This window comes from Petaurus breviceps, unplaced genomic scaffold (assembly GCF_028583685.1).
Source record: "Petaurus breviceps papuanus isolate PSGF00001 unplaced genomic scaffold, PetGlider_PUasm1.0 77, whole genome shotgun sequence".
Classification (NCBI taxonomy): domain Eukaryota; kingdom Metazoa; phylum Chordata; class Mammalia; order Diprotodontia; family Petauridae; genus Petaurus; species Petaurus breviceps.
The window spans coordinates 4,571,927-4,588,500 of NW_027186492.1; the positions used below are offsets into that span (position 1 = coordinate 4,571,927).

The 16,574-nt window shown below is 42.3% G+C and overlaps 2 protein-coding genes across 5 annotated transcripts in view; both read left to right on the plus strand.

The window, feature by feature from the left end:
* The first annotated feature begins 1,220 nt into the window (after positions 1-1,220).
* JMJD7 (jumonji domain containing 7) overlaps positions 1,221-16,574 on the plus strand; it is a 101,832-nt gene continuing 86,478 nt past the window's right edge. The window contains exon 1 of one of the 2 annotated variants that reach the window (XM_069105813.1): positions 1,221-1,239. In XM_069105813.1, the coding sequence (XP_068961914.1) occupies positions 1,228-1,239 (12 nt within the window). In that variant the 5' untranslated portion in view covers positions 1,221-1,227. The remainder of the gene's footprint in view (positions 1,240-16,574) is intronic. The other variant, XM_069105812.1, reaches the window with a different exon arrangement.
* MAPKBP1 (mitogen-activated protein kinase binding protein 1) overlaps positions 7,300-16,574 on the plus strand; it is an 84,525-nt gene continuing 75,250 nt past the window's right edge. For all 3 annotated transcript variants that reach the window (XM_069105806.1, XM_069105808.1, XM_069105807.1), the window contains exons 1-2: positions 7,300-7,449; positions 7,956-8,171. In XM_069105806.1, the coding sequence (XP_068961907.1) occupies positions 8,055-8,171 (117 nt within the window). In that variant the 5' untranslated portion in view covers positions 7,300-7,449; positions 7,956-8,054. The remainder of the gene's footprint in view (positions 7,450-7,955; positions 8,172-16,574) is intronic.

Here is a 16,574-nt window from a genome sequence, read left to right on the forward strand (position 1 = left end):
GTTTCCTTTGTCCCTCTGATTGGAGGTTGGACAAAAAACTACTCCTGAAGCCTCTCTTTAAACAGGGCCCAGAAGCTTGGCCAATCTTCATTTCCCAACAGTTGTACTACGTGACTTTTGATCCCACCATCATTTCTTCCCCTGCTTAGTGGGGTACTCTCCTCAGCTTTTCAGCTTCATTTTGTGTGTTGTCAGCCCCTATTAGATAGTAAACTCCTGGAGGGCAGGGTCTTTTTCTTATTTGTACCCCAGTACTTAGCAGACTGTCTGGCACAGATGCTTAATAAATGTTTATTGTATTATATTGTAAAATTACTTCTTGCCAGCTTGTCATCTAGTAAATATCTGAGGATGAATTCCAGCCTAGGTCTCAGAGATGACAGGTTGGGACTTATACCAACATGGTCTTCCTAACTCCAAAGACAGTTTTTTTTTTTTCCAAAGATAGCTTTTTATCTACTATATTTCATCTAGCCTGACCTCAGTATCCAGCCACATCTTATCCACTCTGCTACCTTTTTTGACAGTGGTAGGGACAGAGTGGGGAAACAGTAAATTGGGTCCCAAGGGGACCTGGTGGTATCTCAGCACAAGATCTGGATGTCCTATCAGATGGTCTGATCTCTGCCCAGCTTCTTGCCACTAGTCTTATCTGAAACACTATTACGACCTTCCTCACTTTCCACTTACCTCATTAAATGAGATATTTGTAAAAGCACTTAAATTAGTGGTTGGCTTGGTGCTTATATACATGCTTAATTCCTTGTTTCCTTTCCCCATCCCCAGTCTAAAGAGATGGGTTGTCTAGCAGGTGACCTTGGAGAATTTTGCACTGGACAGGTAAGTTTGGACATGGGGAGAGAAAATAATAGATATTTGCAGGTATGACCACTCTAACTCGAAAAGCTTCAGCACTTTTCCTGTTTCCTCTAGGATAAAGTACAGTCTGGCATTTAGAACCCTTTATAATTTGCCTCCAAACCACCTTTCCAGACGATGCACATTACTTCCCTTCACTCCATGTAAATTCAGCTATAGTGGATTTAATAGCAATTCTGACAACTTGGCATTCCAATTCCCCTCAAGAGCATTTATTAAGTCATAATAGATATTGTTTAGGACATGGCACTTGAGCTGAGCTTTAAGCTATGGATTTTATGAGCCATAGGTGAGCCTGAAATGCATTCCATATGTGGGAGACTGCATGAAGACAGGATGTAGATCGTCATGTACATGGGGTTATAGATTTTGAACTAGAATTTTTGAACTTGTAAATCATCTAAGACAATTGACTAATTTTACAGATGAGTAAAATGTGCCCAGAGAATGTCTGTGACTTAACATCAAATTACATAGACCAGAATTTGAACTCTGTTCCTACACAGCTGTTTTGATTATAGGCTATCTCCATGCCTAGAATGTACCCCTTTCTCACCTCACCTCATATAGGGCTGTCAGCTCCTATTTGAGCTTTATTTCACCCCAAAGAAAACAGGATTCACACCAGAGTCTATGATCCACCTTATGTCCCATTACAACTGAAACTTCACATCTCTTTATTAATAGTCTTTTCTCAGTCCCCATCCTTTGTAATACCTGCACGTGACACTGTAGACCACTTCTTGTTCTTCTGGCTTTCTTCCTGGTTGTCTTTATACATCTCTGTCTTTATAGATCAATTAATTGCCCTGGCTCCCTCCTGTGGGTATTCCCCAGGGGCTGAATCCTGAGCCCTCTTTCCTTGTGTTAATCTTTAGCTTTAATCTATTCTATTTGGGGCATCTAGGTGGTAGCTAGAGGGCCAGGCCTGGAGTCCTTCAAATCTGGTCTCAACTAGCTGTGTGACCCTGGGCAAGTCATATAACCCTGTTTGCCTCAGTTTCCTCATAAATGAGTTGGAGAAGGAAATGGCAAGCCAGTCTCTTTGTCAAGAAAACCCTAAATGGGTTTATGAGGAGTCCACGCAACTGAAGTGAATGAAAAACAAACAAATTCAATATCATCTTTATGCAGATAACTCCTAAATTTATACATACCACCTGAAACTCTTGATTTCTATGCCCTTTAACATCTCCCATGTCCTTTAACATCTCAAATTCCACATATCCAAATAAGACAGAACTCATAAGAGCTTTCTCCCTAAAGCCACATTTTGTTCTAACTTACTTATCTCTTGTCAAGGGCACCACTATTCTGATCCTTGAGTTTGCAAACTAGAAGACAACCTTGACTCCTTTCAGGCTTTCCCACATTCAATCACTTTCCAAATCTAAATGATTCAGGCTCTCCTACATCTCTCACATCGGTCTCCTTTTCTCTAGCCACACCACAGTCACACTATCCAGGTCTTCATCACCTTTGCAGTGGAAATTGGTCCCTCCCTTGCCTGTAGCCTCTTAATTATCTCCCTTCAATCTAATTCCTCCAATCTCTAATTCATCCATTTCAAATTGAAATTCCTAAAGCACAAGTCTGACCACATCACTTCCCTGCTCAAGAAGTTGCAATGGTTTCTTTTGTTTGCTTTTGGGATAAACTACAAATTCATTAGTTTGGCATTTAAAGCCCTTTTCTTTCTGGCTCCAGCCACCTTTTCTGGGCAGATTACAAATCACAGAATTATAGAGTTTGAAGGAACCATGGGACCATCTAATCCAGGGGTGGGAAACCTGCAGCTTCAAGGCCACATTTCTAGGTCCTTGAGTGTGGACTTTTGACTGAGTCCAAGTTTTACAGAACAAATCCTTTTATTAAGGGGATTTGTTGTGTGAAGTTTGGATTCAGTCAAAGGGCAGAACTTGAGGACTTAGAGGGGCACATGGCTTGCCTGGGATCACACAACCAGTAAGCATCTGAGGCTGGATTTGTACTCAGGAACATGAGTCTTCCCCAACCACAAGCCTAGTACTGTATCCACTGTGCCACCTAGCTGCCTATAAGTTTAATAACAGTATACATTTTTTTTTGGAGGACAATTGGGGTTAAGTGACTTGCCCAAAGTCACACAGCTAGTGTGTTAAGTGTCTGAGGCCACATTTGAACTCAGGTCCTCCTGACTTCAGGGATGGTGCTCTATTCACTGCTCCACCTAGCCACCCCTTAGTAACAGTATAAAAAAAGGAAATAAATTTAATCTGGCATCACCTTAACAAAGCCACATTAGCTCTTTGTAACCACTGCTTCCTTTTCTGGATTTTCACTAGCCATATTTGTTTTAGATTTTTTCTGGTAATTGAAATCAAGCTCACTGGCACATATTCATACCCTATCTTTTTTTTTAATCAAACATTTGTCTTTCTTTAGGGCCATGGTACTCCAGGTGACCTGAATTCATCAAAAGCAACTAGGTAGCCTTTTACACTATCTGCATGGGTATCCGCTTCCTGTTTGTTATTTTTGTTATTTCCAATATAAAGGTCATTCTCCTTGACGAGAAAACAAACGAAGTACTGAGTAATTCTGTCCTTTGTTGTCATTTACAATCATCCCATCCACCCCAACCAGAAGTCCTACCCACTGTATGGTCTTCTTCTTTCTCCAGTATAGCTATTTTTTTTTTTAAAGCAATCGGCGTTAAGTAACTTGCTCAAGGTTACACTTCGATTTCCAGGTCTTCTCAACACTGGAGCTGGTGTTCTTACTCACTGTTCTACCTGGCCGCCCCAGTATAGCTATTTTAAAAACAAACCCTCATCTTTTTGCTACATTTATCTTTTCTAACCTGCCTCAGCTCATTCTGAGATTGAACACTACTACTGGGACTTTACAGAACCATGCCATGCCATGATCTTATATTTATTCTGTTACCTTCCTATTTCCATCTTCTGACCACATCCTTTTAAAATATGGAGTTTCCTGTACATCCATATTCTCTTTCCAGACAATTCCTGTCCTTTACAAACTCTACATTCCAGCCAAATAATACTGTTTTTATATTCCCTAGATAGACCATTTCATCTTTCTGTGCTTTTACAGACTATTCTTGGAATGCTTTCCCTTTACTTCCTAAGTCAACAAGCAGGCCATCAGGTAGTCCAGCTTAGAAATCAAACATTGAAGGACTTGACCCTTTCATGCCTGGAACTCTTGCCTTGGAGAGTGATTGCTAATAAGTGGTTGCCTCAATTTTGAACTACATCTAGGACAAGCAAAGTTCTGGAATGAAAAAATCAACTCATTATTACTCCTAGAAAGGGTGTGTCAATCTACTCCCCAACCTGGTCCCCAGGTACCATCCTTATAATTTCCACAACAAAATGTCCCTCCCTTGTCAATACTCTCCCATATTTGTTACCTCTCCAGTTAAAATTTGTCTCCTTAAGGGCTTTGCTCAGTACTTGGCACAAAGTAAAGTGTTTAATAAATGCTCTTTGGTTTTTCTTCAAGCTTCTAGGAATCTAGCTTTCCTCAAGTGCTACCTTCTTTAAGAAGTCTTTACAATTTATAGTCTGAGAGAGCAGAGGAGACATTGACTTGTCCTTGGGTCACACTCCTGGTATAACAGAGGCAGGTCTTCCTGGCTCACTGGCCAGCTTCTCTACTGTTGTTTCTCTTTTGTTTATATAAATACATACATACTCATATACATACACACACATGTAAAATTTTATATATGTACTTGAGATATTGATGTTCAGTCTTGTTGACTCTTTGTGACCCCCACAAATCATAACACATTAGGCCCCTCCATCCTCCACTCTTGACGTCTGTCCAAGTTCATGTTTGTTGTTTCCATGACACTATCTATCCATCTGATCCCCTGCAATCCCCTTTTCCTTCTGTCTTCAATCTAGTACTTGGCATATAATATGCTTAATAAATAGTTGTTCATTGAGGTTCCCAAACTTATTTGGCCCACCACCCCCTTTTAAAAAAATAACTCAGTTATTAAAGAAAAACAAAACAACTTACGTGTTCCCCTGGAAATCTACTTTACCATTTAATGTGGGTTTTTTTTTTTGCATCATTTAAGAAATGTAATTTTTTTTTGCTTTTTGGAGGTGGGAAGGTAGGGTAATTGGGGTTAAGTGACTTGCCCAAGGTCACACTGCTAGTAAGTATTAAGTGTCTGAGGCCGGATTTGAACTCAGGTTCTCCTGATTCCAGGGCTGGTACTCTATTCACTGAGCCACCTAGCTGCCCCCAAATGTAAATGTAAATTTTTATTTTTAAATGATGTATTTCAAATTTAATAACTTACTCTAAATTTGTGAGTTTTTACTGCATTGAAATTTTGATGAGGGACTATTGTGTCATGTAAGTGGATAGTTTTATAAACAAGCCATTACAAGCACAAGTTCCTGCCCATGCATATGCTGGACTCCCGAGACAGTGCACAACACCCTCACCAGCCAACACCTGCTTGTTAAGACCTGTCAGGGGACTTGACAACTGATAGGTTATAACTTGCATTTTGTGTGTTTATTTGGAAAATAATGTAATTACTATGACTTTAACTCTTCTACACAACAGATTTAACATGTACAAAAGGTTTTTCAAAAATTTCTTATGGTGATGCTTCCACTGCCCCCTTATTTTTATTTAATACCTCTCCCAATTGCACCTGAGGCTACCACCGCCCCTCCCTGGAGCATTCCTAGCTCCCACGGGGGTGGTATTGATGAACTATGGGCTCTGGGAACCTCCCTTGGACTCTTAATTAAATCATCTTATTTGATGAGGCAATAAGCCTTACATTGTGGCTGAGCCTAAGCCTTACTAGACTTCCCACCAATCAAAATATCAATTCACCCTTGTTGAAGTGGCCTAGCCCACCATTGTCTGTGGTCTCCAGATTCTTCCTACCCTTAATCACTCATTGACCTCATTAACTCCTCCTCTAGACTACTCCTAGATTCCTGCCACAACCTTCTGTATATAAGACTCTATCCTGTCTTCATGTTTGTGAGAGCAGCATAGAATGCCATAGAAGAGGGAGAGCACCATAGAATGACCTAGCACAGACTTACTCTAATGCAAGTGAACTTTTAATAAATTTTACTTTTCTTTGGCTGAGATGACTTGAGTGGAATTCATTCGGCAGGACCCGGTATGTTGGTATTTTGGGGTCTCCAGAGCAACCCTAACCCTCTTAGTGGGTACCCTCTCCAGTATGAACCTCTTTGAGAACTTCTTAAACTGGCATGAAACCAAACCCTGTTTAATTTTGCCTAAAGTAAATCTTAAGGGAAGGAGAAGAAGCCTAGCACGGTTAATAGCATTTTTTGCCAGTCCTTGCCCCCCAAATCCCCAACAGGGACGCCTAGACTCATGCAGGCCTATATAGGTAGTTGGGTAGGACAATTAAATCTCTCAGCCTCAAAGCCATAAATGAGGAAGAGTTTCTACAGTCCCTCATTTTGGCCTCTCTGCAGTCCCTATGCAAATAGCAACAGGTCTCTGGAGATCATGATTAGCTGGGGAGCTATCAAAGCGGAGGAATGTACCCGTGGGCCTTCGGTGGGTTTGTTCCAAACACTTTAAATTACAGCTTTCGGTAGTAAGCCATTGGAGGAGGACAAAGAGTTTCAGTCCACGTCCTCTTGTGACGTCATGTATTACAGGAACGAAAATTCCGCTTCTACCTAGAGTCCCAAACTGAACAAGAGACTCTGAAATAGCTCTTCTAAAGCTCCAGGAACAAGACTGCAGCCCTGACACATGGGACACAAAATTCCTCCGTTACCACTAAGACGGACCGCACTGCGTTTGCAGCAAGCTCCCTTCCAACTCCCCCTCCCCCCGACCCAGAAACCAAGAACCTCCCTTTGGCAACTGGACGCCCAGTTTCAGCTTATTCCGCGCCTAGGCACCAGTTCTGCCCCTCCACGCGCGGCATTTTTTGCGGGTGGTGAGGTGAAAAGGGGAGGAGTTTGCTTTCGAGGTGGGTCCTACAGTGTAAGCAAACTGTGAACTCAGTACCTAGCAGGGTGTAGACACTCTGTCTGGCGGTTTTGCGTTCAAATCCCAGACGTACCTACCTCCTTCTCTCTAGGCCTCAGTTTCCTTCCCTATAAAATAAGAGAATGTGCCCAGATGAACTTTTAAGGTCCATTCCCACTCTTGCATTCTCTGATACGACTCCCCAGGAACGGTTTATGTACGTTCCTCCCGGGGTCCAAGTCTCTCCTGGGCTCCGCCCTTTCAAGCCTGGTTTCTTCTCTCAAATCACGACTCTGCAAATCCTCCTCCTCCTCCTCCGGGAGAAGACCAAACCTCTCCCTGGTGGCCCCGCCCCTCCTTGGTGGCTCCTCCCCTCCCTGTTGGCCCTGCCCCGCCCCGACGGCCGGCCTCCTCCCCCCGGAGGGAGTCGCAGTCACGGCCGGCGTTCGCGTTTTGAGCCGTCCGTGCCGCCATAGCTGCTTGTAGCCGCAGTTGCGGCGAAGCTGGAGTTGCAAGCGCGATGCCCGAGGGACCTGCGAACGGGACGGTCTCCGGCTCCCGGGGCTGGTGAGGCGGGGCCCCGGAGTGGGGGTATGTGTGTGGGGCCGCGGACTGGAGGCCAGAGCTTCTCGAGAAGTCTGGGGAGAGGGGGCGGAGAAGGGGCAGGACCGGGGTCGGGTGGGGGTGGGGATGGAAACTGGACACCGAGGTGAGAGCGGCCGGAGCTGGGACCAGGGTCTCTGGGTTGTTGCGTCCGGCTCCGCTGCCCCCTCCTTTCAGCTCCATCCCCCCCCCCCCCCCCCCCCCCCCCCCCCCCGCCTCCATGGGAACATTGGAGGGAATCTCCCCGGGCTCACGGCGGGCAGTCCCACCCGCTCCCTTCCCGATCGCACGGATGGATAGGTGGGCCTGACGTCTTGTTCCCCTCTTCCAGTTTCGGAGCTTCTCCCCTTCCCCTCCCCGTCTTCCTTCCTGGCGGTGTTAGCAGCCCACTGGGGGTCGGGAGTGTATCGTGGAAAAACCCGCAGAGCCTGGCACTGGCCGGGCTGATGTAATGACCCCCGCCCATCTAGGTCGGTGCTGGAGCAGATCAGAAGACCCCATGGAATGAGGAGCGCGTGCCAAGCACGGGGATCCGCCTGAGCCCCTGCGCATTTTGGGGATCCCTCACCATGATGTCTGTGGAAGGCTCCACCATAACCAGCCGGATCAAGAACCTGCTCAGGTCTCCGTCCATAAAACTGCGCAGGAGCAAGGCTGGTAGCCGGAGGGAGGACATCAGCACCAAGGTGAGGTTTGGCTCCCTTCTGGAGCTAGTCAGGGTGGGCGGGGAGGCCGTGGGACTTTAGGAGATCAGAACAGATAAGTGGGAGTAAGCTTCCTGATTTCCAAGCATAGCCTCACTACAGATAGATTGTGTTTGGGTAAGCTGCTTGTTCTGTTGTGACTCAGTTTCCCTTCCTGGGAGGGGATAGTGCTAGCTTGTGTGCCTTTTTAGAAGCTGAGTAGTGACTAATGCTGAGTCCTCCCTGGGGGTTGTTGATGAGCGGGTGAGAATTCGTTGAGCAGGTAGAGGATTATGAAAACATTTAGCCTGGGGGTTTGGCTTGGATTTCAGGTGCTCTCCTGGGTAACATCCCTAGAGCTCAAGGCAAATTTATTTATGCTAAAGCATGAACGAAACTGGTCGGGTTTTATTAGAAATTCCAAACAAAAGGAAAATGTTAAGGGGATTGCCTGGTTTCTGCTGGCATAATGAGGTTGAAGCCCATCAGAAACTGGAGGTGCCCCCCTCCATCCTTGCTACCTACCAGCAAAGTTTGGAGGAGGAATGGTTTGGAATGGGAAACATCTCTGCAAGAAGATCTTAGAAGTTAAGCCTTGAAGTTAGCCCTTTCCATTTCTTGCCTCTGTTTTCATTTTGTTTTGAGTTCTGGTTCATGTGCTGGACACATTCGCTTGACTCCACAATCTTGGGAATGCCAAAGTACAGTAAAGTTTGATCCCTGAGGGAAATCAGAGCTTCAATTCCACAGAATCAGATTAGGTTTTTGTGTCTTATTAGGCCTGTAAACACAACAGCTCTGTGAGGCAGAGGACTGCCACAGGGAGAGGCGTTTTGAGACAGCTACATTTTATTGCTTTGCCTGCAAATCTTCGTTGGGTGAGCAAACCTGGCAGCCAGTGATTTAGTGCTCCTCTGTCCAGTGTGGTAGAGTTTTTTAAGAGAGCTTCGTTCAGCTCCCCATGCCTCAGGAGAACCTTACTTGGACTTAGACAGTGGGTAAACAGCCTTTCTGTGTATTCTAGCAGAGAAACTGCCCTGGATTGAAACCGACCCCACATTTCCATGCTGCTACAGTTTTGGAATTTGTGGCCCTCCGGTACAGTTTGCTTCAGTCAGTATAAATACAGATTTGATCCCAAATGACTCTACGTTGTGGGACCTTTGACTAAATCAGTTACATTTCTTTAAGCCTCAGTATCCATGTGTAAATTGAAGGGGTTGGACTGGATGGCCTCTGAGGAACCTTCTAACTCTAGCTTTATGGTATTATGATCTTGTTTGCTTACTTGTTTAGATTGGATTTTTGTGAATGTTGGATTACTCTTAGAAATGCTGGTGTAGATCCATGACAGGTAGCTTGGAAATGATTAACATCTATAAATGTGACACTAGCCTGTATGTGATGGCTGATAATGGTGGAATTTAGAGGGCTTTATAAAGGGAGCTTAGTCAGCAGGTAGTGTGATGCTGGTTCCATTTTTGCCCTAGAACTCAGGAAGCTCTTCTGGAAGCTGCAGCTTTCTGGTTCAGGGAGTAGAATTTAATAGATCTTGTAAACCCACATTTCGAAACAGGAATCTTATTGTAGCTTTCCCTACCTTAGAGCAATGGAAAGATGGAAAGACTTTAGTAAAGTTTGTGTACCTTTTTGACTGGAAAGGGTGAGGCTGTGATCTAAGTGAGCAGGGATTCTAGGAAAGGTCTTTAGTGTCTAAAAGAATAGCTGCTTTTATGTTACGGTATTCCTAAAGACTAGGGTCTGTCAGCTGGTTTGAGAATGAAAAGCAAGCCTTTTAGTTCATGCAAAAAAGACAAGATTTTAAAATAAAATTTGGGAGTCTCATGATTATCCAAACAATTTCTGAAATCCTGGAGCTTTCGAGCTGTCCCAATAGCTGGTGGTATTAGGTGTTAATGGTGACTGACTACTGGGGGAATTCTAGTGGTTCTTGTGGAATTAGTTCTGAAATGGAATTTAAAGATGGGAATAATGGATTCCCATACTGTCACCTTTTCAGGGTTAGAAGGAATATGGTATCCACATGTTGTTTCCCTAGTAACTTGGTGACAATAACCATTTTGTAGCATTGCATAGGTCAGCCCAAGTGAGATTTTAAATTGTTTTAAAATCAGTGCTGAAGGAGACTATTCTCTGCTTCCTATGTGGGCTTATCTGAATGCTAGAGAAACACTCATCTCACTGGCAGGTAAAAATTAGTGAGTGAACGGAAGAACCATTGTGATAAAGATTTATCTCTTTTTGGATTAGCAGAATCTGGGGATCTATTTTACCAGAAAATTGAATGTAATATTCAACTTTGGAAGCAGATCCAACCAGGGAATATTTTCTGGTCCCTGGACCCACCTAAATACAGAGAATTCAATGTGTGAGAGAATAAATATTGCCACCCGCTCCTGAGTTTTCTTTGATTGGAAAGCTGAGATACCAAGCAATGGCTCCACCCTGGCAACCTGTGTGGGTCCTATAAAAACTTCCAAAAGCTGAAAAGGCTTCACAGTTTCAGAGTTGGTATTATAATACGGATTAGAACTGAAACTTTTGATATTCTCAGTTAAGCTGTCTATTTAGCTAATTGGACTCAATCAGTTAGAATATGAATGCCTACCCAGGGGTGGAGAATATATGGTCCTCTAGGCCCTCAAGTGCGGCCCTTTGACTGAATCCAAACAAGTTCTGTGAAGTTTGAGACTCTGGAATCTGGAGGGATACTGAGGAAAATGGAAGTTAGGTAGTATTAAACATGGCAAGCTTCAAGGAGAGTGAGTTTTGAAAAAGAGTATGTGCAGATGGAGGACACTGGTTGATAAAAGGGGGGGAGAATATTCCAGGAAAAAAGGAAAGCCACTTACAGTACAGAGGTGAAAACAGATGAGTTATGAGTAAGGAATAACAAGACTAGTTGGGAGGAGGGAAGCATCTTTGTAGGAAAGTAATGGAAAAATGAACTTGTTGAAATTGTGGGGAGGAGTTAAGGGGTGCTTGAATAGAGGATCCTTTTAGACTTCCCCAATGTGGAGCTATTAAGTAGGGCAGGGATGGGAGCCCTTCCTTTTGGTGACCCTTGATGCCATCCTGTTGCATGTTAGTATAAACTCTGCCATACACATCCAGACAAATAGAACCTGGAATTTTGATTTTGTTTATTGTGCATATAATTACGGTATATAGGTTGTTGGCCAGAAGGAGACTTTTTGTAACAACTTTTGGGGCTCCAGTGAAAAAAGGTTTCCCGCCTTTGCAGAGGGAATTGGGGACAATGGATCATGGCCATTTGTATGATATAATAAAAATGGTACTTGAGGGAATGGAGATGGTTAGAAAACTTTTTTTTAACTATAGGTATAAAATGACTAGGATTTGCTATATATAGAGTACTAACTATAAAAATGGAAAGAAAGAATCTAAAAAGCATTCCACAGAAAGGTCTACACATTTTCAAGTAGCTTTGATGTGGGAACCAAAGTAGAGGTGAAGAATTAAAAAAATTTTTCAAGAAGGTGAACCAAGAGGGCCTGTGTACTATTGTGTAGCTATTAATGGTGATAAAAGAATTGAGAAAGGACATTTGTTTAGGGTAGAAGATGATGAACTCACTTTTGAATATAATGAGTTTCATGAATCTTTAGAACATTCACTTGAACAAGTTTATTGAATGATCAGGTTGATGTGTTAGGCACTGTGGAGTATACAGAGTAGTGTGTAAAAAAAAAAGAGCTATTAATCTGATTTGGGTTAAATGCTATCCGTCCTGGAGATAGGAAAATTAAGTAAGATCCCTTGAAGCACCTTCTGGCCTTAGAATCTTCTGTTATCAAACCTTACCTTTTCATTGGGTATTAATTTTCCTAGAGTTATAGGGTGGTATTTAAACTGAGTCATATCTTCAAAAAGGGTTTGAGGGTTTCATTGAGAAGAAAGGTTGAAATATCTTTATTTAGGTTATTATTGATTATTTGATTACTTGCTGCTTATAACTACTTAATGAGACTCTGGAATCTTATTGCTCCCTGGTGATGGAAGCTTTCAAAGCCCTTGCCAACTTCCTGGATGGCTGCGCTCTGCATGTTACTAGTTTATCACCTGGGTCCATAATTGGAGTTTCTTTAAGTGGGCCTTCCCAGTAAGAATCCTTCGCCTTCTCTTTTTGAGTATCTGTATCAGTATTGTGTCATCTCTGAGGTATCAGAATGATACTATATAAAATTTTAGAGTTTGCAAAGCACTTTAGGTACACTATCTCATTTGAGCCTTATACCTACCCTTGAGAAAGATACTTTAGGTATTATTAACCCCTTAGGATCATAGATTTAGAGCTAGAGCTCAGTGACCTTAAGGGTCAGGGTCCTTGAGTGCCACAGCTTAATTTTACAGACAAAGAGGGATTAAGTGACTTGATTGATTATACAACTAATCAGTGTTAGAGAGAAGATTTAAACCTGGGTCTAATGACTTCACTCACATCCAACATTGCATCTCCTGGCATTTGTTCTATAGGACATGATTGTAACTACCCTGGAAAATCCCTATTACAGTGATAGTTCTTGAAGCAAGAGTTCTTAACCTTTTTTGTGTCGTGGACCCCTTTGACAGTCTGGTGATGCCTCCCTTCTCTGAGGCAGCTAGGTGGTGCAGTGGATAGAGTACTGGACCTGGGGTCAGGAAGAGCTGAGTTCAAATCCAGCTACCATTGTCTGCCTTCCTCAGTCATAAAATGGGGATTATTATAAGTACCTACCTCACAGGGTTGTTGTGAGGATCAAATAAGATAATATTTGTAAAGTGCTTAGCACAGTTCCTGACATGTAGTAGAAACTTAATCAATGCTTATTCCTTTTCCCCCTTTCCCTTTAAACTAAAGGTTACTGAAAATAAAGATGTAATTTTTCCCCCAACCCATATTCATGGGTGAACCCTCTGAAATGTATTAGCAGACTCTCAGTTAAGAACTCTTGGTCTAGAGGATGTGATGGTCATTTGACTTTGAGTGACCTAGATTCAGATCTGTCACTAGAAGCTTTAATAATTCAGCAAAAGCTTCCTGGGGGGATAGGAATAATGAACTCTGCAATAATTCGTTTAGTCGGGTTCAATTTTCACTATGCTGATTCAGTCAGTGCTCTACTACCCAATTCCTTTGGGACTAAGGAGAATTGGTAGTTTCCTGTGTGATCCATTCCTGTGCTTTTTGTTCCATTGACTAGAACGGGACCAAGTTGAGACCCCTGTTGCCAACAGTTCTGACTGAATTTCTTTCATACGTGACCTTGACAAGCTCTTTCTGAATTTGCTTCTGATCTCTGAATGTATATTTGCTTCACTGGATCAGTAAAAAAAACCCCAACATTTACTTGTAGAATGTTTTACACTCTTCAGAACAGACATTATAAAATGGAAATTGTATTCTGGCCTTTTAATTGATGTCTTGATTATCCTTTAGAATGAATCTCTGCAGAGTTGGGAGGCTCCTTATTCTTTCATTAGGACTTAATACCTTTTCCTCCACTGCCTAAAATAGCACACTTGTGTAGAGTCACAAATTGGCTTATAAACCCTTCCCTGGTCTGCTGGCTTCTATCACACTAGGAATTAACAGCACTTCTCTTTTCCAAATTCCCCACTGTAAATTAGGACAAATGCTAGAGGTCATTTTGTGTCACAGTTATGTTTCCTTTTGGGAGATTTCTAATATCTCTGGGGACCACTGATATTTCTCTTTCCCATTAGTTACCTACACCTACATTTTTATTTTCTTACTCCTGAAAATTTAGCAGAGTGAAGGCTCTTAATCTCTGTGCCTGCCCCTCTTAGTCTAAAGCTAGACTTATTGCTGTTATCACTTTGTTTGGAAAACTGCTGTAGGCCTGAAGTTCTGGACTTGTGTTAATTCAAAACAACCTTCCAGTGGATCCTGTCTTTATATCTGTCCATAGAATGCATCTTTGTGCCACTTCATGTTTAGACATGATAGAAAAAATAAAGTGCTATGAGTGTTCTCAATTTGATTTGCTCTATGTCACTTGCCCTATTTCTCCAGGTGCTATAATCTGTTACTTGGAATTCCTAGGTTCTTTGTCTCCTTCCTTAATAAAACAGTTCTTAGCATCTTGGATGTAGGATCACCTTTTTGGAAGTTGCATTCACATTTGTACCTGTATTCAGACTTTAGCTGCCAAATTAATGCTTGGTTTCATGAACTTGTTGAATCTACTGAAGCAGACTATAACCTCTCTACAGTGTAGACCACGAGTGGGGAACCTGGGGCTCAAGGCCACATGTGGTCCTAGTCTAGGTCCTTAAGTGCAGCCCTTTGAATCTAAATTTCACACAACAAAATCCCCTTAATAAAACGATTTGTTCTGTAAAACTTGGACTCGGGCAAAAGGCCAAGGACCTAGAAAGCCACATGTGACCTCAAGGTTGAAGTTTTTTCACCTCTGATTTAGACTTTGAGTTAAGATTCTAGAAAAATTTGTCACTTGGAACTCAATCTGGTGGCAACATCTACCACATTTAGGTAGGCTAGTCCACAGATTACAGACATAAGGTCTGTCACTGGACCTGTACTCATCCTTTCCAGTTTTGTAGGGACCTGCCAGAACCTGTGTTTTACTGGCATAGTCCAAAATCAGAACACTGTTATGTTTCAGAGTCAGATATTAGGGAAAGATAAAGAAATATGCATATTATTTCTCATTCTAGCCCTATCCTTTTCACTTCTCCCTCTTAGAAAAGTGGTGAATGTGTGAAACAGGATCTTGTGTGGGTCCATAGGACTGGTATTTTCATGTTCAGATTTTCTAAGTTTTGGTTTACTTTTTGCCAGTGACTGTCAGCAAGGTCTTCATTACTGGATTGGCCACAATATTTTCCCCTGGTATTGAAGGACATTTAAAGAATGCACTTGGAGAATTGGCTAACTGCTCTCTGCCATCTAAGCGATAAATTATATCCTTTCCATTTCAGAGAGAACTTCTGTAGTTTTTTCTTTCCCTTCCAGTTCCTGTAGAGAAAAGAATTCTCTAACCTTCGGTCCTTGTATTTGCCCTGCTAACCGTTATCTTCCCCTCCAAGGCTGGAATGAAGTTGAATATTTTGCTATTTGTCTCTCTTGTTCCTTTCATTTCTACTTTCTATTGAAGTCATTCACTTGATCTTGGAGTGCCTGATCATGGTGCTTCATGACTAAGTTCTGGTCTTACAGTCTTCTTTCTTAGAAATTTTGGTACACATAATTGATACTGAAGGCTCCTATGTACTTCTAGATTTGAATATTTGAATTTGAATATCAGACTTCTAGATTATGTACTATAGATCTATGTACTTCTAGATTTGAATATCAAACAGTAAACAAGTATTTATTAGGCACTGTGCTACCCTTTAGGGATATAAAGAAATGTAAAAACACAAAAACAGCCCCTGCCTTTGAGAACCTTGCATTCTAATGGGGGAAACAACATGTAAATAGGTATATCACAAATACATACAGAGTACAAGGAAGGTAACTTAGAGGGGAAGGCTTAAGTGGCTTAGGGGGCTGCAGAAGGTGGCATTTGAGGTAGGTGTTGAAGGAAGCCAAGGCTGTGAAGAGGTGGAGGTGAGAAGGGAGTGTTCCAGGCAGGTAGAGATGGATGACCAGTGCACAGGGATGGAAAAGATAGCCAAAGTGTTCAAGGAACAGCAAATAGACCAATGCCACTAGATTGTAGAGTGTGTGGAGGAGAGAAAGATTTGAAAGAAGATTCAAATAGGAAAGGGCCTTAAATGCCACAGAGAGGACTTTATATTTGAACCTGGAAGTAATAAGGAACTATTGTGTTTTATTCATCAGGAGGTGTAACATGGTCAGACCTGTGCTTTAGGAAAAAAAATCCCTTCACACTTGAGTTCCCTAGACTACCTAATTTCCTTCCATCTGGCTATCTTAAAGTGCCCTGGCCAGGTTCCCAGCTCTCCTCTGTGAGTCTGAATTTCTAGGGACCCAGATGGTCATACTGGAATTACTGTCACTTTCTAGAGAATAGGACATGGTGCTTATCTCAGTGTTCTGGACCACAAATCATCTGGGCTACCAGGTGTATGTATGTGTGAATGATAGGAGGGGATGCAGGAGAACAAGAATTTTTCCGTATAAGATAAGGGGAAGGAAAGGTTAGCTGTGGTCTTTACCTCTAGACCTTACCTAGTGTTTCATTTGTGCTTTTCAGTGCATTTAATATGTTATTTGTACATGGGTATTTGAGACAGAAGTCCATGACAACAGAAATTGACTTAAATTTTTTTTTATCTCCCCTAGTGCCCAACATAATGTTTTGCATGTAATAGGAGCTTAATAAATTTTCATTGAATGAATTGACATTAATAAGTTGTAGACCTATGTGTGGA